At 37.8% G+C, this 22852-nt stretch overlaps 1 protein-coding gene across 2 annotated transcripts in view; it reads right to left on the minus strand.

Moving 5' to 3' along the window:
• Window positions 1–9627: 9627 nt before the first annotated feature.
• Window positions 9628–22852, minus strand: part of GPRIN3 (GPRIN family member 3) — a 68786-nt gene continuing 55561 nt past the window's right edge. For both annotated transcript variants that reach the window (XM_003924011.4, XM_074396439.1), the window contains exon 2: window positions 9628–21118. In XM_003924011.4, coding sequence (XP_003924060.3) covers window positions 18691–20994 — 2304 coding nt within the window. In that variant the 5' untranslated portion in view covers window positions 20995–21118 and the 3' untranslated portion in view covers window positions 9628–18690. The remainder of the gene's footprint in view (window positions 21119–22852) is intronic.

The following is a 22852-nucleotide window of genomic DNA, read 5'->3' on the forward strand; positions in this document are numbered from 1 at the left end:
AGGCCACCATAACCTTACCTGTTTCCATGACTAAGACATGCATTAAACACAAGATAAGCATTATGAAACAGAACTGTGCAACCTTTGACCATGTAGGACAAGGTTGGAAAACAACAGTGTTGTCTCTCAAGAACTCGAAAGGATGTGTTAGAGAGTTTTTGAGCAATGGCATAATTTTTTATTCATTCCTGTTGCTTGTTTGATGTTCCTCAATAACCAGGCAAGACATGGACAATGAGGAGCCCTGTCATCTGAACAGGGCTGCTAATGCATTGGTATCTGCTGTCACAGGAGTGCAATCATTAAATTGCATCTGCCTCAAGTCCTGACATACCAAATTCCTGACGGCTGTGTGAGAACACCCCTTCTGCGCTCTAGTTCCTAGTGTGGGGGTGTGAGAATACTGAGCACTTCAAGGCGAACCAAGTTAGAGGACCCCAAGGTGAGCACGATGAGAAGTAGTTTCCTGTTTTACATCAATTTTGTGTTGATTCACATGACTTCTCCACTCAAGAATATCATGTGATTTGTTGCTTTTATATTAAGAAACATTGAACACTGGTAGGCCATTTTTTTTCCTGCACTGACTTCTGGCATTCTTTGTTATGTGTATGTTCTGTAAATCACAAACACAATAGGTAAAAGTAAAAGGAAACAATGAGTCTTACAGATTTTGTAGGGAAAAATAGCACCCTTAAAGATTATTTTGAATCAGATGTATCTTCCTCCACTACTGGTTCCAAACATGATTTAGACGTTCTGAATAATGAAGTTCATCTCTTCACGTCATATATCATACTGTAGCATCTCCTCATATTACATATATATTTTACATAATACATAACTTTTTTGTTTCAGTGTTCCTTCACACAATGATTTTTCATGTTACAGTTCACTTAAAAGTATCACATCTAATCAATTTTGTGATGTAAAAAAATTATATTAGTGAAAATTTATACATGTGTCTAGTGACAAATAACTTATAACATTATAATACAAGAAACTACAAATATACAGGCGTGCAAATATACACACAGATAGTGTGTACTGTGTTCTTCTATTTCCATCCTTTGTTCTCATGATTGAACTCTATAGGGAGGGCCAATGCTCATCTTCTGGTCTCCTATAGTAACTGATATGGCTCTATGATGGCCCTTCTCATACTGCTGTGTTTAGTGGTTTACGTATCTGGGAGCCTCTGAAGGGTAAGAACTGAGGGTCATTCACATTTTTAACACATGTTGGGTGCAGGTGCGTAATATATGTCTACTGAGAATGAAAGAGTGGTTCTTCTGATTTCATTTTGTTTGAATCTATTTTGGGTTCTAGGTTTCAGATTCAGGTTGGCATTTGACCTAGTGCAGAAAAATTCTCCCAAATATAGACAGAGCTGGTTATTATGCCTTGGAAAGTTTTCAGGGGGAGATACGATCTGTTCCTGCTTTTTCTAAATTGACCAGTTATCTAGCAAGCCATCTGTGTCAGTGCTTACTTCTTTAGTGTTTCTGATACTTTTCCCAAAGAGTATTATTAATGCATTGTGTTTGTGACTTCCTTTCCTTTCTTTATAAAAAAGTTTATTTTAAAAAATGTCTCCCTAGCTTTGTTGAGATATAATTAACAAATAAAAATTGTATATCTTAAGTGTACACATGTTCTGATATACATATGCATTGTGAAGTGATGACCACAATCAAGTATTCCTTCTTCACCTGTGTCAGATGTGTGGCTGACTCCTGTTTTGTTGCAATGTGCTTCCTTTGAAAACGGAGAAAAAATTGTCACAAAATGAAATGATTGCATCACCTATAAAGTCATTATTACATTAAAGTCCTACCTTGGGCCAATGTTACTAAGATTAGTATCTTTAAATGAGCGGTTCACCTTAGAGGGAAAAAGGAAATTACATTAGGTCTCAGTTCTTTCATCAAGGAGGCTGGTGGTAAAATTAAAAATTTATTTATATGTTCCAATAATTTTCTTAATTATTTTCAAATGTGCTGAAGGCTTGCTCGTATATTTTATGAGTTGCATATAGAAAGATCATAAAAATTTAACTCAATTGTTAAAACACTAGTGAGGGTAGAAAGCAATCTCATTTGCCACAGTCTGATTTGCTATACGAGACAATACATAGCCTTTAGTTAATCTGTACAACTGTACTTCAGACTGAACATAAAATGCCTTCATGTACCCGTAGTTTTTTTTCTTTTCCCAAGAAAAGGTCAAGTAATTTTATATCCTTTCTCTCTACATCTTTGTATCATTTCTCAGTGTTTTCCTATGTTTTACGCAGTCACAGCATAAAATCGTTAATGTGAATATGAGGTTTGCATACAGTATGAGTGGATATTTTGATTATTTAATCTTTTTTTTTCTTTTCTGCCATTTTACATATTACTTAGAGGAAATATATTTGAATGATTCTTATTTACTTTGTAAAAGTAATTTTTCCCCTTTTTATATTCTGACCTTGATTTAGAGAAAGTTACTTTATTGGTGACATCAAATAATTCTCTGAGTTAATAAAACATTGAGTTACTAAAACAGTGCAACCGTCCACAGGAGAATGTATTAGGTAGGTCACAAGGAGAAAACCACTTTTGTTTTTATCAGCATATCAGTGTATAAGGCAGTGCCTGGTTAGGTGCCTGGATGACGACACCAGGCTTGAGCGGTTTGGGTCTTGGTGCCACCATTTGCTTACTATATGCTCTTCTCTGCCTTTTGGCTTGCCATCTATAAAATGAGCACAATAGTACTAATAATGCTTACATTGTAGGTTATTGTGAAGCATCATAAGATAATTGATGATTGGCTCTGTGTCTCCATCCAAATCTCATCTTAAACTGTAATCCCCTTGTGTCAAAGGAGCAACCTATAATCCCCACATGTTCAGGGAGGGAGGTGATTGAATCATGGGGACAATTTGCCATATGCGGTTCTCGTGATAGTGAGTGAGTTCTCATGAGATCCGATGGTCTTATAAGCATCTGGCATTTCCCCTACTTGCACTTCTCTCCCCTGCTGCCATGTGAAGAAGGTCCTTGCTTCCCCTTCACCTAAGCCGTAATTGTAAGTTTCCTGAGGCCTCCCCAGACATGTGGAACTGTGAGTTCTTTCCTTTACAAATTACCCAGTGCCGGGTAGTAGACAGTGGAAGGGTTGGGAAGGGTCAAAAGAAAGGAAGATGTGAGAAAGTCTGGACCTTCTTAGAGACTTGTCGAATGGTTTTGACCAAAATGCTGATAGTGATGTGGACAACGAAGTCCAGGCCGAGGTGGCCTCAAATGGAGATGAGGAACTTACTGGCAACTAGAGTAAAGATCACTGTTGCTATTCTTTAGCAAGGAGACTGGTGGCATTTTGCCCTTGCCCTAGAGATCTGTGGAACAATTTGAGAGAGATGGTTTAGGGTATTTAGCAGAAGAAATTTTTAAGTAGCAAAGCATTCAAGAGGTGACAGAGAATAAAAATTTGGAAAATTTGCAGCCTGACAAGCCAATAGAAAATAAAAACCCATTTTCTGGGGAGAAATTCAAGCTGGCTGCAGAAATTTGCATAAGTAATGAGGAGCCAATGTTAATCACCAAGGCAATGGGGACAATGTCTCCGAGGCACAGGGCATGTCAGTGACCTCCACCGCAGCCACTCTTAGCATTCTATGTATAAGAAACATAGTATAATGCCTAGTATATAGTAAACACTTAATATACCTCAGCCATTACTATTAATAATTGTAAGAGTCTGGAGAAAATACTAAATCTTAATCATTTATGATATGGTTTGGCTGTGTCCCCACCCAAATCTCAAATCGTAGCTCCCATAATTCCCATGTGTCATGGGAGGGACCCAGTGGGAGGTAATTGAATCATGAGGGTGGGTCTTTCCTGTGCTTTTCTTGTGATAGTGAATTAGTCTCAAGAGATCTGATGGTTTTATAAAGGAAAGTTCCTCTGCACATGCTCTCTCTCTTGCCTGCTGCCATGTAAGACATGACTTTGCTCCTCATTTGTCTTCCGCCATGATTGTGAGGTCTCCCCAGCCATGTGAAACTGAGTCCATTAAACCTCTGTCCTTTATAAATTACCCAGTCTCAGGTATGTCTTTATTAGCAGTGTGAGAACAGACTAATACAATTTATATATAAATTTAATTGTGATCAGGGACAAATAATACTAACTGTCCTATTTTGTGAATGGGGAAAATGAGGCATATAATTTCATGAAATATTTATACATGAAGACATCTGTGACAAGTTAGTAACTATTTTACACTAGTAGGCTTCTCTTTTACTGAAAATGATAAAATAAAAATAAATGAAATAAAATAAAAATAAAAAATAAAAATAAAAATGAAAAAATAAAATATATTTTATCATATATTAAAGAAAACCATATATACATATGAGCTACACTCTTTACACAAAGAAATGCTTTTCAAATTTTATGCAGTATTATCCTTAAAGGTGGGTGAGAATAGTAAACTAATAAAACTGGAGGTTAAAGGGGAATTGATGAAAAAAGCCAGCCAAAGAAAAATCTATCTAAAATCTCATGTTTTATCCTTTAAAAATTGTGAATTTGTCTTTTGATGCCTGTATTAGTCAGCTTCTGGCAGGAGACAGCTGTCATTTTCAAACTGGGTAATTGAGGAGAGTGTTACAAAGAGACTATTTATAAAGGTATAGGTAGGTTTTAGGGCAGTCACAAAGTAATAGCACAGTACTGTCTAGCAGCAAACTGGGGTCAGGCACATCATTCTTAGGCTTGATGAGTCAAGGGGAAGGAGGAGTTGCCAGGACCCAACGTAATGGAGAGGTCTGCCTGGTAGGGATTCTGACTTTGTTGAGTTTGACATGGCCGACAGGAACCATCCTAATGGTGGGGTGGTGGGGTGTGAGGGGGGATGAGGGGGGCGGATTAAGGAAACAAATGCTCCAACCTTACTCTCCTCCCTACAACTACCTCTAGCCAGCACTTCTGAATGGCTGAATGCAATGGATAGCAGGATGGCAAGGGAGCCTGTTGAATCTGCCTATGCAAGTCAGCCTCCAAGTGCATAGGACAAGATGAATAAGGGTGAAGAATGGGTAGAGAAGAGCAAATGACAGATATCCAACATAATAAATTTATATTTGCTACAATATTAAAATGACTTCAGCATTTACCCATTGAAACTACCATCACATTTTTCAGTAATTGATGCTTCAGGATGGAAGGGTTTGTGTGTCATGGTTTGGGTAGCATGGACATAAGCAAGTCCTTTACTACAAAACAGATGTTTGGCAATTTTGAATCTGTAATTGAGTTGAATGGTGTTGTATTAGTTTTTTGTGGCCACACAATGAACTACTGCAAACTTAGCAATTTAATATAAAATAAATTCATTATCTCAAAATTTCTGTAGTCCACGCACAGGCTAGCCAGATTCCCTGATTAGGGTTTTGTCTAGCTGAAATCAAGGTAACCGCCAAGGCTGCAGTCTTCATCTGAGCTTGGGAGTCCTCATCCAAGATGACTGGTTGTTGGCAGAATAGACTTCCCTGCAGTGTGTAACTGTGTTCCTGTTCCCCTTCTGGCTATCAGCTGGGATCATTCTCAGCCCCTAGAGGTTGTCTGCAATCCCTGCAAATGAGGCCTCTGTAGGCAGTTCACAAGGATGTTTGCTTTCTCCCAGGGCCAGTTGGAGCATCTCACTGACTTCTTCTTCTGGAACCACCAAAGAATACTTTGTCTTTTAAAGTGCTCATGTGATTATGTCAGGTCCATCCCGATAATCTTCCTAATTACAACCTGTATTACATCCAGCAGTAATTGAAAAACTGGGAAAAGGTATGTGTACACCAGAGGCTGGAATCTTGGGGACCATCTTCAGGTTTTGCCTACCACAGTGGGCCTTAAAAAAATTGCAGTGCTCTTTCTTTCCAGTCCCTGTGGAGGATCTGATATTGTTGCTGACCCCTAAAACCTATGGTAGCTTTGGAGCCTCCAGACTAGCAGGAACTTCACATATAGATGCCTTTAGGGGATAAGCAAATTTCATAATCATGATAATGTCATCATTAGTGACAACATCTATTTCAGTTTTGGGAACATTTCTTGATTCAGCCAGAGGTCATTCAAAATTACAAATACAGTCTCAATTCAAATTTAAAATGTGACATCTCATGTAGTAATCATGTAAATAATACTGTAATACTTGTTTATAATTCAGGGTTCTCTCCTTACAAGCATGATAGACCTACATTGGGGAGAGGGATGTGATTTTGATTTATTTTCTTTTTCCATACCTAGAGATTCCATTTCTGCCAAATAGTGTAGTTGAAGATCAGAGAAGGAGAGGAAGAGAGAAGATCTGGAAAGGTCACACTTTCTGAGTACGGCACTCTGCCTGTGTCAGGTGTTTACACTGAACTCCTCTCATAGGCTTCCATTTTCTCTTTGGAGAAACTTCCCCCTACACCCTCACTCACACACTCGTTAAGCTTTGTGTCCCCACCCGAATCTCATCTTGAATTGTAATCCTCATAACCTCTATGTGTCAAGGAAGAGAGCAGGTGGAGGTAATTGAATCATGGGGGTGGCTTCCCCATGCTGTCCTTGTGATAGTGAGTTGTCATGAGAGCTGATGGGCTTATAATGGGCTCTTCCCCTTCACTTGGCACTTTTCCTTCCTGCTACCTTGTGAAGAAGGTGTCTTGCTTCCCCTTTGGCTTGCCATGATTGTAACTTTCCTGAGCCCTCCCCAGCCATGCTGAATTGTGAATCAATCAAGTCTCTTTCCTTTATAAATTACTCAGTCTCAGGTAGTTTTTTATAGCAGTATGAAAACTAACTAATAAACACACTTACACATGGGTAGATGTCTCCAGCTGGAAGATGTCTTAATACAGGCAAAGGACTCTCTTCTAACTCTTGCACATAAAGTTCTTAATTCAGCTTCCATGAATCTGGAAGGTTTCCTCCAGCATTATTAATCTGGGGATTAGTGATTTGTTAGTTAAGTTTAGCATATTTTCATATGTTTATGATGCTTGCTTATATAGTTTGACTAATCTATTTTATTGTTCATCTTTTTAAACTAATTTGTAGGTGTTCTTTCTATTTGCTAGATTCTAGTACATGACTTCTCTTTTAATTTTTCTATGAAGTCTTTTTTATCAAAGTTTTAAATGTTCATATAGCTAAATTTACCAATTTTGCATCCCCTTTTCTCTCTTTTTTGAATTGGTAATATTTTATTAGTATTTAACTTTATATTTTAGAAATCACATTTAATGTGATGAAGAAAAATACTTTTAAAAGAAAAATACTTTTAAAGTCACATTTTATGTATCTCACAGGCATACATTAAAACCATTCTTAGTATTTACCTAGATTTATAAAAAGTTTATTAAATAGAATAAAATGGCAAAATTCAAGGCTTTTAACAACAGAGTGATAAAGTTCAAGTAAAAAAGAAAACAAAAGTCACAGGAGTAGAAGGAACAAAACATTATTTTGCCTATGCCATTTAATTCCCTTGAATTTGCAAAGTGAGTATTACTATTCTCAACTTCCAGAAGAATGTACTGAAATAGTTTGGATATTTATCCTCTCCAAATTTCATGTTGAAATTTGGAGGTGCATTTGATGGGAGGTGTTGCGGTTTTCTCAGCCAAAGAATTTAGCTTGTTTGATTTGAAGCTGAGATTTGAACCCAGTGTCCTTTCATTCCAAGCCCAGGTATTTACCATGATATCTCTGCGATCATCTAGTTTATATGTCCCAGGTATCTGTGTCATTGGGAAAAAACTGAAAAACTATTCATGTATGCATTATACCTCCTAAGGTTCAGACAGAGGTGGAAGTGCTCAGCAAAACACTTGCCACAGAGGCATTATTTTTTGTTTTGGCTTTGGGCTAAAAGAACATAGATAACAAGCAAATGCTTTTGAGCCCTTTAAGAAGTCCTATCTTGCTTTTAAACACCTATGTCGTCTTTGGCAATGACATTCTGCTCATTATTATTTTTAATGGCAGGTCAAGGCTCTTTTGTAGTTTGATTGAGAGGTGTCAAGTGGGACTAGAGAAGTGTAGGGAAATATTCTTGAGATGCCAATACTCCCACGAGAAATCTTTGCAAGCAATTTCAGCTTCCATCCAGAAAATCTGAAATTCAACTATGTTAGACCTTGATGATGTATTTAGAAAAGTCAGCTGCAGAACATTGTTAAGGTAGTTATAAGGGTCTAAACATTTTAAGACTCTGCAAATTAGCTCAGTGGTTGTGTAGAATGGTGTTGAAGAAAGTATAATCATGTTGGCATTCTGAAGTTCATTAAGAATGTGTGTGCTATGGTCTAAATGTCTGTATCCCTCCAAACCTCATGTTGAAATTCTAACTCCCAAAGTGATGGTATTAGAAAGTGGGTCTTTGAGTGGTGATTAGGCAGTAGTCACAGAGCCCTCATGAGTGAGATTAGTGCCCTTTTGAAAGTGGCCCGGGAGGGACCCTTCATCCCTTCCACTGTGTGAGGACACAGCAAGCAGGCACTGCACGTGAGCTGGCAAGTGGGCCCTCACCAGACACCAAATCTGCCTTGATTTTGGAGTTGCCAGCTTCCAAAACTGTAAGAAATAAATTTATTTTATTTACATGTCCCCCAGTTTACGATCCTTTATTATTATTGCAGCCCAAATAAACTCAGACAGAGCAGTTGACCGAAAGTGATCTTATATGGTTTATAAAATGCAAACCCCTCACAAGAAACAAGCGGTATTTTGAGTTTACATAGTCCAGTGAAGCAAGACTATGCAAAGAAAGAGGTTCTTCTGTTTGCTATTCAACATTGAAGATGTGGAAGAGTGAGAACATTGGCTGGAAATGGCACCTAATGAAACAAACACCTGTTGGTAAGATGTAAACAGCTATAGGCATAAGACAAACTATCTCAGCCCTCCTGAAACTTGCAAGATCTAACTTCTCCATGAATGGCATTTATATCTTTGGAAATGCATGAGACTTAATTTGGCCAAGAATAAATGTCTAAGTGTGCAAGGGTTAGATAATGGCAGCCACAGGGCACCATTTTAGATTAAAATAGTGGGCATTTATATACACACAAAGCAGTTGGAGGGAGGGTATGGCTCTTGGAAATTTTGAAGCAATCACTGTTTAAAGTTCATGGAAAGTTCACTAAATCCTTGTTTTGAGATTTGGGTTTCATGTACTTTGTACCTCTCCTTCTTTAAGATCCTTAATGAATTGAAGACATTCAAGGTGGCAAAAAGGGATCAAAATGTGTTAGTTTTACTACTCATCAAGTCAAACTGGAGGATATGGCTGGGCTTTCCATCTCCTTCTAAGAATCCAAAGTGCAGGATCCCAATTTATCTTCTCAGGAGTAGGCAGAAAGGCTGGACTACACAGCAGACACCTGATGGCTCTGGGCAAGAGGCAGCTAAGCCTGGACAATAAGGCAATCTAAGTGCCCCGAAGCACCACCCAACCCTGTTACCTCACCCCCGCCTGTATTTTCACCACGCTCAGCTCTCATCACTCTCACCAAACAACACACACACAACACACACATTCTGCTGCGCCAAGTACAGGAAAAACCTCGCTTTTGATGACCAGGAGGCATTGTTGGTTCTATGGGAATTCTATTTTAATTAAAGAAAAAAGGTCTTTCATTGCAAATACTTCCAGTTCAACAGCAGATTCTTGGCAGAAGTGTGTCATATGGAAAATCAGCTGATTCTGTACATCCGTGGTTAAAATAATGATTTAAATAGCAGTGGAAAAAACAATAACAACATTAACCAAAAAAAAAGTAAATTGTATTCTATATTCCATTTATTATGAAAAGTGAGATGCAAAAATAATATTCTAAATTTTTTGAGGGTAAAACTAAGTCATTAGTTGAATTTAGGAATTTTAAGGATCTATTCAAAAATTAAATCCAAAATGAAGGTGTAAGTATATGTAATTCCAAAAGCTTTCTCCATCTTTGTATAAATTATAACATTTCTTCTTTTGTCTAGGAAGTGAAGTTTTATTGGTCAATATCTGGAGGATGAGAACTTTCTTAAAATATTTTATGACATTTGTATATAAACATAAAAAACATAACTTTAGATTTTAATATTGATACATTCATAAATGGAGTTTCCATTTTGAATATTTTTGTCTTCAGGGATTTCATATTATACTATACTTTTGATCTTTCTCAGCTGAGTACACACATAAATGATTCTCTTATTGAAAGTTATCATTTTTCTGGGTATTATTTAAATTAATATACATCTTTCAAAAATAATCACATGAATTTATCTTTAAGCAATAGTAAGTATTGACAAACATCAAGATTTCAGGTATGCTGCACTTAGAAACATGTATACTTTTAGCAGTTAAAAAACACTGCCACTCTAGTTGTAATCGTAGTGTTCTTATAGGTGGTTAATCTTTTATTTTTATTTAATATATAAAGATGGCACATTGATTCTCTAAAACATGAATATGTATTTAAATGTTATTCTTAACTTTCTACTGAGAAGTGGTTGTTTGTACTTTGCCAGATGGAATTCTCTGTCAAGGGCTGATTCTGGTACCTTTCGTAGACGGAGTCTTGCCCTGTCTTCCAGGCTGGAGTGCAATGGCATAATTTTGGCTCACTGCAACCTCCGCCTCCTGGGTTCAAGCGATTCTCCAGCCTCAGCCTCCTGAGTAGCTGGGATTACAGGCACACATCACCATGCCCAGCTAATTTTTGTATTTTTATAGACATGAGGATTTTGGCATGTTGGCCAGGCTGCTCTTGAACTCCTGACCTCAGGTGATCCACCCGTCTTGGCCTCCCAAAGTGCTGGGATTATAGGCATGAGCCACTGTGCCTGGCCTCCATTCATATTTTCAATCTAATACCCAACCAACATAATTTTTAGTGTCAAGGAATCAGGGTCAATTTGTATTAGGTGTGAGAACCAGATCAGACTTTTGATCCCTAATAGAGCATTTCCTTTGAGAAAAAATGAGATGAATTTGAACAATATCAATTCACTGGTTGGAACTTTGATAGGCTGACCAATCTTGTCCAGAGACACTTGCCAGCTAATGATTCTAACGTTACCTAGTCTACACAGTATCACCTGTTACTGATAATACTTTTTATTTGAGTCCATCTTAAGGCACTCAAGATATGAGGCAATTTAAGTGCCCTGGAACCCCACCCAAGGGTTCATTGCTCATATCCTATTATCTCACTAGCATCATCTGCACTTTTTTTTTCATTTAAATCTTGATTTCTCTTTGGTGTTGGTAAGCATAGTTTTGCTGAGCTCAAGAGAAGAATGCCTGTAATGATACCCACTTTGAGTGATTATACATGCTTGAAATCTAGGGATCTATCTCCAAAAAATGTAGGGCTTTTATTGGTTTGTGCAAATCAACACGTTGATACATGTCCAAAAGGAGTCTCATTGGTTTTCACCACTGTTTACCATTTCTAGATATAAAATTAGGTGCTTAAGGAACAGCAGTAATTCTCTGTAGCTACTCAGGTAACAGTCTGTGCTGCAGATGCCTTGGGAGACGGACTTTTCTTAGCACAAAGTCTGCTACCAGGGAGAAACACCATTAAGTGAGGGGCATCTAATCCAATATTAATATTTGTAAAACAGAGCAGTCATGGAAAGATGTAGCTTTCATTTAGTTGTTTTAATTGGTGATTTATTTGAATATAATAGTATAAATAAAATGCATTATGTGTGCATATGTATGTGGATAAGCTATTTACATTTTTGTGTGTAGAAATGAAAATATATATTGACTAGCCCTTTGGAGGCTTTTGAACAACCATTTCATCTTCCCTCTTTCCTGCAACTGCTTTGAGAATTTAGATAATTCATACAAGGTATGTACACAATCACACCCATAGTATGTACATCCTAATCACACACTTAACACAGAGAGGATGTGTGAGGAATGTAAATCATCCCAGTGGTCAAAGAACTGACCTTACCTGTGACTAATGGCATGGTTAATTAGCCCTGGCATATTTAATAATATGCCAATGTACTGATTACTATATTCAGCCTTTGTGATAATTATGTTACCTACTCAAGGAGATGATAAAAAAAAAAAAAAAAAAAAACAAATCAAACAGCCCTTTCTGACCTTCAAAAATAAAAGAACTAATTCTGTTATTGAATACATGTGGACACTTTTGTTGGCTTTTTTACGTATGTACATGTGTCTACCTGATGATAGAAATTGGCCTTTAAATGGGATACAAGAAGTTATTTTTTTCTACACATAAAAATAGAAAACTGATCACTCAGACTGTACACACTCACAGAATGTATTGACATACCACAACCAGCTACAGTATTATGCACAACATATTGTTCACACATTAGTACAGCAGAGATAAACACATTTAGAAATTTAGTAATTGCTAGTATATATTTCTCTTGTTTTCAGGCTGTGTTGACCTTTCTCAGCCTCAATAAAAGGTATCTCTAGGGGCCCTTAAAACAAGAATTATTTTCTCCTCTCCTCTAGAGATTGGAGAGTATGATTATAATACTGCAATCTCCTGATATACCAGCATCATTTTAAGACATGATGGAAAACATTAGGAAAAGTTAGTTACTTAAAGAAGTGATCTAAAATAAAGGTTAAAGAATCTAAAATAATTAATGATGCTGATTAACATGAGTAAGCCCTTTCTACTCATTTTATATAGTTTGTTCTATACACAGCCTTCACAAGTTATTAAAAGCAATGCTATGAGTCAGAAAAAATTATTTAACTACTAGAGAGTTTTTCTAAAGAGACACAATTTTTAAAGCAACAAACAACAACACTAGCAGCGATGTCAAAAAACAAGCTATAATTTTTGCCTCAGAAATAAATGGATGACATTGTCCTAGTTAGGAGATCAAGAAAGTTGTTAGCATCTCTCTCCCATTTAATTCTTTTTAACTTGTTTAAATCACTGGGGTATCTAATCATAATTATCACCACGCTGGTTGATCATCAGTATCTTTTTCTAAAGTGTAAAATATGAGATTTTTATTCCTACTATTTTGCAACCAATTAATTTTGAGCTTGGATTAGAAAGATACTTGATAAGGAGTTAGCATTTAGAAGTGCCCATCTGGAACATCATTTTCTGTAAGGCATCATTTGAAGCCTCTTTGGATACAAGTACTCATGTTTTAGTGATTTTACATCTGGGAGCCCATTTTTTTCACAGCTAAAGCTGGTAATCCTCTGGGCAGAGTTAATTGAATTGCTTTCTACATGCTAGTGTCCAGAAAGAATAATTACCATAAGTTTAAAGTCTCCATTTCAACAAAACTTATGGTTGGAGTTGTCTTGAGTTTTAGGCCAGCAAGGCTTTGAGTGGTTCCTCCTTTGTCTTGGCTAGCACAAAAACAGGGATGCCAGCTGTATTCTTACGATGATCACTAGTGCTGTACCTCTTTTTGAAGCTTCTAAACAAGTTTTTCCAGGAAGAAAGCAGAAACTATGCCTTCAGTTATTTTATCCTGTGGGTTACAGTCAGTCTTCATAAAGCAAACCATCATTATATAAAGGTGTGCCCATAGTAGATGCGTTTGCTGGTATAACTGCCTCTTTTTGGCACATTATTGCTTGGCTTTAATTTCATATTCAACAGTCTTTATTCTCATTATAAGTATCTGAGATACTTGGGTCTTAAAAAAAAAACTTGTAAATTACACCTTGTTGTACCATTCTGGCCACCACAAGTCATTTCACCAAAATCCATGGTTATTTGAATGTTCTTTATAATTATCATCACTTTGATTTACTCAATAGCCAAAAGTAATGTTTCAGGATTGTTTGTTGCTGCTATCTACACATATATACAGATGTACTGGATTTACTTTGAGAGAGGTTATTTGGTTGTGGCAAGTGAGTAGTTTAGCTGGTGACTGTTCACAGTAAAAATAGCTGTAATGACCTCTGGCAGATGTCACTGATCACTTGGGAGACAGAATTTTTCCACTTCAATCAATCTTCATTTATGTTCTTGGTCATTGCAACCCAAGCTTATTTGATATCTGCAGCCAAGGAGAATTGTTTTCTTTCCAAGAGTAGGATAAAGTTCATGGAAATCTGTTTCAGTATTTACAAGACTATTTTTCCCCTGTTTGCAAAAATGTCTAAAATATTGTAGACATCCTTAAGCCCATGTGTCTGCACAGATGACATTAGCAATTACTCAGCCAGTTGAAGAATTTCATTAAGAAGGATATCGTTACAAGGATGGACAGTAGATTCAGCATATTGCCTGTTATTTGACAGGTGGCAACAGCTGACCCAAATTTGGAGAGAATCAACCACAAAGGGCCAATCACAACATCAAGAAGCATTGCTAACAGAAAACAAAATGCTCAGATACACATGTAAAATAACAAACACAGAAGGGGACCATTGACTTCTGAATTCACCATATAGACAAAAACGGTGTGGGGACAAGGTAGTCAGCTCACTTATCCAAGATACTGCTGAGTTCACTGTTCTACGACAAAGGGAAATTCACAGGCCATATTTCTCAAACACCACTTAGAACAAAACAGGAGAGAGTAAACAGCATCATCTCCATGACAGCATTACAGATAATTAGTAAATCAGGCAGGTAGAGGTCTACACAAGGATACAAGTCCCCAGTTTTCAATAAAAACACATATACATATATGCAAACCTATCCTAATGTATTGTTTTTCCTTATACTGATTCATAAAAGTGGACAAGGGATATGGCGAATTATGTGTTACTAGAAGTAGACAAAATTTTAAACATTTGGCACAATACGTAGGAGGAAGAGAAGACCCACATTTCTCACATTTCGGCAGCAAAACAGCAACAAAGTCGATGCAGCAAAGGCCAAACAATTTATATTAACAGCACACTTGCATATATCCTCTGTAAACACATTTTAAAGTCACATCATACTCTGTTCTTGGTATGATATATACAGGGATTCCCAGAATGACAGGCATTCCCAAAAACTAGAGGAAAAAACATTAGTATAAGCTAGGAACAACGAAACCTCAATATGCTGGAATACAAACGAATGCTATTTTACTCTTCTGCTTTCTACTTTAAGACAGCAAGCTCCTATTAATTTGGTTCTGAAATCCAGCTTCTAAGGTATATGTTACACATGCATATTCAGTCCAATTTATTTCAGTTTTGATGTTTAACCTTATAACATGATGAACACTGATATTCAAAACAGTATCAGAGAATTCTCAAGATTAAAAAAATTATCAAAGATCAAATTACATTCAATATAGGTGAACTTATCAAGGTAGGAAACATACTAACACATTTTATAAATATTTCATTTCAGACGCAAATAAAAAGGTTTCTGGTTAACCTTGACTTAACGGGGTGTTCAACTTTTGCCACTGACCCAAAGCACAAAGGTTAATAAGTATTTTACTCTATGTAAAGCAGTTGGTCTGTGGTATTCAAAGTCAATAATCCAGAAAGACATAATTAGAAAAGCGTTCAAGATAAACATGACAGCTGAAGCTGTGACATTTTTCTCATGATCATAAAAATATAACAATCCATCAATCTTTAAATTAAAAATTTTTAGTATTCACTTGTTAAATGGTATAGCATCTTAATATTTTAAATGTTGAACTGTCTTTCAGGCATGGAGTTCATCTTTTTACTACTGGTTTAAGGAATGTTTCTTATTTCTTGATTTAATAAAATATTTCCTCTCTATATTTCAAAAATAAAATGCATGAAAAGAACCAAATTATGCCTAAAAGAAATGAAGGGTAAAACCAAATAACTTTCAACCCAATGTGTGTCATGTAGGTAAAGTATGGAAAAAACTGAAAAGTTCAAAGAGTCTGCAATAAAAACTGTTTTGCAACTTAATTTTTGAATGAAGCTTAGGTTTCACAAGTAAGGAATACTAAACACCTAATGCTATGTCACAGATTGATGTGAAGGAAAATTCTTAAATAAGGTTTTATTGTGAGAGTAACTTAGGGTAGGTATCACAATATAAAAATGCTGCTGTCTTGAATAGGTCCCTATCTTATTTATCCATCTGAAGATATATTTCTGTCATTGTCCTTAAAAGCTGTTAGTTCTATAGGATTTAATGAGCAACAAAAACAATATTTTTGTAATATTTTGTGATAATCTTTTGAGTGTTGTAGAAGTAAAGAATTTGGTTCTAGCACCAAAGAAAACCAGTTAAACTTACTGCATTAAACAAATTTTCTTAAAGTTTTGAGTGGCATAACCACAACAGCAAATCTAGCAATTCTGATATATTTAATGTGAGACAAATATCTACAACTCCCTCAGGCCTCTGCCTCATTTAACTGTTTACAAATCATGCGCTTACTCTAAAGTTGTGAAAATAAATATTATTACCAGATGCGAAATTCCCTTTTCTTGCCTATTTTAATGCAGGGACAGCCTGTTCTAGCCACTTCACAGCAGAGGATTACCTGGGGCCCACCCATCTGGAGTAGGCACTGTTGACAGCTGCTACTGTGTACACAGGCTGTACTCTGTGTATACACAGCATGTATGCCCATGTGGGAGGGAGACGCCAGTGAGCGGAAGCCAGCAGAGAGGTCATGTTCTGGCAGAGGCATCTGAGACAGAAGTGACACAAACACGGCGACAAATGGGTATTTAAGGCCAAGCAGAGAATTTAGGCTAAATCTCTAATCATTAATAGTAATTTTCTTGGTAATTTGATGGCAATTTTGACATTACATAGTATCCTCAATAGATACCAATGAGTAAGAAGCTGAAAAATGTGCCTTATTAAAAAATTCCTCCTAAGTTCCAAATAGAACAACTATAATGACTCTCAGGCTCAGAGAATACTGGTTCACAAATGCAAGCTTTGTCTACAATTAAATTGCTTCGAAATAAATCCAAGTCTTTTTATTAATTTAGGTTGTGCCGGGTGTAGCTTGTGCTGTTCAAGTTCAGGAATGATTTTTTTTTCCCTGCATATGTTCAGACTGTGCAAAACAGAATTAAAGTGAAAAAAGCCAGAACAGATACTGTGAATTGACTGTACCCACGGGACACATGAGTCTCTGGAGAGAATACTCATGGTTAGGTACTCTTTTCTAGCTCATCATGGGGAATGAGTTCAGAGAAGGCAATTGGTGCCCCTCCAGCATCTAAGTCTGGTTTTTTAAATGCCAAATGGAGACCAGCACTCTCCCGACAACGTCTGCAGGAAGGGAAGCCTTCCCAGGGCCATTGTTCGTTCATTCTTTCCACACTACCGCCCTCAAGCCACTGCTGCCCATCCAGGCCAGTGCCTTGGAGGATACTTGTGTGTCTTGGAACATGCTTCTCTTCCGGAGACACGTGAGGTCTGAGGTCAGACAGGTGCCTATGTTCCTAAGGAGCATATTTCACCCAAAGCACAAGCCATGTTTTTGTAAAGGCCTCTTCTTTCATTGGGTTTGAAGAATATGAAGGGTATTTCTTTTAAAATCAATAAGTTTGCTGAAGTTACCTGTTTACTCAAGAGTATACACTTAAGCAATTAGATGATAGTCTATGTACAAAAAACATTGAAAACGAGCTCACGTTCTAATTTGGTGTTGACTACATTTGTTATTGGAAGTTACTGCACCCAATTAAAAATAATCACAAATTGCATCCTGTTTACAGAAGTCTAAATTAAACATTGTTTTTGTTACTTATGAGGTTTTTATCATCACAGAAAAAGCAGTGTTTGGTAATCTGCTATTTATAGTTCCTTACCAGAATCTTAGCATCCTCAGTAGGGTATCACTGGAGAACACTTGTACAATATCAATTAGTATTATCCCTAGTTTGATGACTCTTTCAATAATTCAGTCCCATGTACTTCCTCTAGGGCAAGAAAATATGAATATGTCTGGTCAGAATCACAAAGATGCACCTTGCCTTCAGTGCAGGAAAATGTGTCTATAGAAATCCATGTTTAATGTAGGCAGTTTTCACATTCAAAAGCTTAGCTAATATTCCTAATGTAACTTTCTTATATTTATTAACAGCTGTAAGGAGGTTTATACAAAGGTTGTCTGCAGATGTTTCCAAATATTAAATCACAGTTGGTATATTTAATGTTATCTGGCCTAGGAATGAATCAAATTTTTTCTCATTTTTTAAATTATGATTCTTATCACCTATTTAAAATTTGTGTGGTTTCAGCATTGTTATTGCAATAAGACTAGAAATTATAACAATATTTTTTGGCAATAGTGTTTTTGCTACTTCCAATATGAAGCAGGGATTTTAATGGAAATACTATTGTGTGATAAACTGAGGCAGTAATACAAAATGATACATGTATAATAATATAATTATAATGCTCTCTCTACGAGCAACATCATATTTTTAAAAACCCAGTGAGTATTATTTTCAATTAAGATTGCAAACCTTCAGTGAAGCTTGTTTCTATTCTCTTGTTCCTTCTTTGAAATTGAAATGACATTTTTGTTTATAGAGCTCTAGGTCAATTTTTAATAGCAATTTCTTAGAGTGAATACTTGCATTTCCTTCCTGGACTTGCAGGAAAAAAATAAAAAAAAATAAAAAAATAAAAAGCTAAGCAAGCTTTGACACAGAGGGACACCTGTGAATACCATAAATTTATACAAAAACTTCCATAAATATTTCCTTTCAATCTAACACAGAAGAAGGGGCAGGACGGACGCAGCAGTTGGGGCGTCGGAAGTTCTGCAGCATGGACTGGAAAACACTGTGCTGCCTTCCTTTGAGCTTCTTATTTGAAGAAGTATCTGAGGAGATGGATCTCCGGGTCTGGCTATTTTGAGTTTTGATTGATTTCTCATGTTCCCTGATTTGTCTCTGTAAATGGTTCTGGATTGCGATTCCCAGGGACTCTGCGTCCAAGGAAGCACCGTACACTTCCCAGGTCATTCCCTGCTCATCCCACACCACGTCCCTGACACCCTTGGACTGTTTCAGCTGGAGCTTGGAGTCTGCGCCAAGCTGCTTCTTCTTCTCTCCCGAAGTGAGTCCTACCTGAGCAGCAGCTGCTGTCACATTTAGCTTCTGCTCCTTGAGGAACTCGCTGACGCGGCTGGGCCTGCGTGGGCTGGCTTTGACCGAGCGAGATGGCGTCTTCTTGCTGGAACCTGGACTGGAGTCACTCATGGGATCAGACGGCAGGCTCAGGCTTGTGGCTGTCTTGGTCTGTCTGTCTTCGTCTAAGGAGCTCTCCTGGCTGTTCCTAATTGGAGAGGGTGTAGGATTAGCAGCTGATTCTGTGCCTCCGCTTTCTTGAGATTTAGGATTGAGCAGTCGGGTTTTGGCGTCGGAGGTTTCGGTGCCAGTGGACTCTTTTTCTTTTACTGGCTGAGGAGATGCAGGCTTCTTTTCCCTTGCACCTCCTTTATTCGTGGGATCCAAGCTCCCAGAATGGTCAGCTTTGCCGGTAGAGCCGCAAGAGTCAGATAGTTTGCAATCGGACTCTGTTTTGTGGCCATTTGTGGTTTTCTCTGCAAACTCAGACGGCCTGGTTTCAAATTTTCCCAATCCATAACCTGTTTCAGCTTGACTGGATGCACTGATAGAAATCTGGTCAATGGGGCTAGATTTCAGGGAGCTAGAATTAGTACCCGCAAGCTTTTTAGAAGTTGATTCTTCCTTCAGTGGACTCATTCCTGTTAACCTCCCATCTTCTTTAAACGTATCCTGGGCATTACTGGAGGCCAAACTGATTGATGAGGTTTTAAGGACCTCATCTGGTAGGCTCACTAGTTTATTTTCCTGTTGGAAAGCTGTAGAGACAGTTGCAGCTGCCTGAATGTGTACCTGTGGCATGATGGCAGGGCACTGACGGGACTCCTGGGGGGCTAGCATGCTATCAGAGAGCTCCAGTGTGTGGCTCCCACTGCTGTGACAAATGACACGCAGCTGCTGTTGTTCAAAATGCTCAGGAGCAGGGCTTTCCTTCAGGAATGCAGGGAGGATACTGGGGCTGGTGGAGACGGATCTGCTCTCCACACTTGCCTGCACCCCCGCATCTTGCCAAGCCCTGCTGGGAACTCCCTTCTTCTCACTTTCAGCTTGGTTGGTCATCGTACTGGCTTCTTTGAACCTTGACATCTGATGCTGTGCTGGGAGCAGCACCTTCACTGGACCTGGAGGGCATGCCGAAGGTTTGCTAGTGACAGGGGATGGTTGAGGTGTCACTGAAGTTGTGCCCTGGGGGCCTGAGGCAGTGACAGAGGGCTGCTTTTTCTCTGAACATCCAGATTCTCTAGTTAGAGGTTTACAGGATCTCATTTCAGAGTCAAAGATGGCTCCCTGCCTTTCCCGTTCAGGTCCGCCTGCAGGAGAGGATGAATGACTGACCACCCTGCCTGCTGTCACTGGAGTCTGCACTGCTTCCTGGATTGCTTCTGGAGAAGGTAATTCACAGGACCCCTGATCTTTGCTGCTACTGAGGATGTCTCCCACAGGACAACTTGGTTTCTCAGATTGCTCTCTATTTGAGGTTCTCTGTGATCTCATCAGGGAATCTTCAGGCGTGGCTGAGGTGACGGCATTGGGCTGATCACCTGGGATGAACTGGCGGGTGTGCTGATTGGCTGGCATTGTCATTGGTGTGTGTATAAGATCCCTTTCTGCTGCAGAAGTCGCAGCTGGTGCTGCAGGCTGGTTGCTCCCTGGCAGCTGGGGATTGCCTGGAGAGTTGAATGTGGCAGAAGCTTTCTCCACTTCATTGAAGACACCAGGAGAAGACATATCTGGCTGAGTGGTCTCATGCTCACAAGCCTGCATCAGGGCTTCAGAAGCTGCCCCGGGGCTGAGGTCTGCTTCTGCAGGGGTACCAGAAAAGCCATTGGCATTCTTACACAGGAGAGCTGGTGGATGCTGAGGTGAGGCAGCTTCTTTTCCAGAAGCTGCAATCAAGGAAGTTTTAGCTGATCTCAGAGGGTCAGGTACAGTCCCCATGGAATTTCTCTTCAGGAGCACTCCAGAGCTCTCTCTTGGGTAGTGTTCCCACTGGTGGGGGAGTAGTGATGCAGTCAGAGCTGAGTATTGACACAGTCAAGGTTTATTCCTCTGAAGAACCAGTCTGTGAATCAAGGAAACAGCATCATTAATACAGTACGTCACTTAAAGATTGAAAAAAATACCAAACTGTCATTTTTATAAGAGCATATTAAAAACTTCTCTTCCCATATCTGCTGATATAAAAATAGACCTTGGTGGAGAGAACGAAAAATAAATAAAAATGGACTTGGGAAAAAAGATTTTGAAAACAATTATAATTATAAAAATATTATTTTGACATATTAGTTTCTACTTGCATCCTACTAATGTCTAGCAAATAGGTTTCTCATGTATCTACCTAAGTTTGCTAACTACCTCAAAAGTTATTGGTGTAATTTGATGTAGCAGATGTCAGAAAATCCTGTAAAGTCACTCTCATTAAATCAATACGTACGCATTGAAACAGGCATAAACAGATATGTGAAATAGGAAATCTAGGGATAGATCCAAATATAAATGGTAATTTTGTCATTAATCTATGACAAAAGAGGCATTGCAATTTGGTGGTGAAAAGCTGAGTTTTTTCATAGAAGGAATTGGCAAACTTTATTCATCTGGAAGAAAAGAAAAGTAGATCTTAATATTTACCAATTCCAAAAATAAATCCTAGGTGGAGATAGGTGGATTAAAGGTTAAAATAGGAAATAAGTAAATAACATCATATAAGAAAACCTAGGAATCATAAATGTAATCTAGGGACAGGTGAGCTAGGCTTTTTCTGAGAAGGCAAACATACTGTAAGAGAAAACATAAACATAGGTGACTACAATCTGAAACCGGAATTTTGTGGCATGACCAAAGACGCCATAAAAAATACAAGACATTTGGGGGAAATAAAAAGTGTATAACCCTATAGGACAGGCAAAAATACCTACAATATAGCAGAAGCTCTTAAATATTTACAAGGCGACTAAATAACCCATTGAAAAAAATGGATTATGAATATAAAAACATAGTTTACAAGGTATGAAATTCAAATAACCATCAAGCTTATCGAAAGACGATCAAATTCATTTGTAGTCAAATAATGCAAATCAAGTAGCAATACAATTTTACTTCACACCAATTGCGTCTGCAAAACTTAAACAAAATAGAGTTCCAATAGTAAGGCCTACGGAGACCTAGCAAAAGTATTTTCATTAACTGTAGGTGCAAATAAATATGTATAGTTACAGCTTTCTTATGGAGGCAGTTTAATTTTTAAAATGAAAAGTACACATTTCCTTGACCCAGTGATACCAACTCTATCAACAGAAATAAAAACACCAGCATATATGAATACGGGGATGTTTCCTGAAGTACTATTCGTAGAAGAAAAACAGACTGGTCTTTATAAACAGGGAGAATGATAGGATAACTCATGACATATTTCAACTACAGAATGTTATGCAACCGGTAAAGTAAATAATTTGGCTATAACTTTTCACATGGAAGAGATTTCCTCAATATATGACTGAATGAGAAAAGGTTCAGAAAACAGCATATGCATTTTCATTTTTGTAAAACAATGACGTAAAACACTACATATGTATCCACACAGACATGCACACACACACAGATATGTTTGTATATGATTACACAAATTCTAAAATCATTTGGCATGAGACATATTAGGTGTTAAATACAGGGAGAGTGATAAGTTGGGGACAGAAGGGGAGATGAAAGTACCCAAAGGTGGAGAAATGTTGAATCTAAAAAATCTGATATTATTTGGGGCATATGATTATGTAAAATTGTATGTGTGTGTTTATGTATA

This window comes from Saimiri boliviensis, chromosome 3 (assembly GCF_048565385.1).
Source record: "Saimiri boliviensis isolate mSaiBol1 chromosome 3, mSaiBol1.pri, whole genome shotgun sequence".
In the NCBI taxonomy this organism is placed as follows: Eukaryota; Metazoa; Chordata; class Mammalia; order Primates; family Cebidae; genus Saimiri; species Saimiri boliviensis.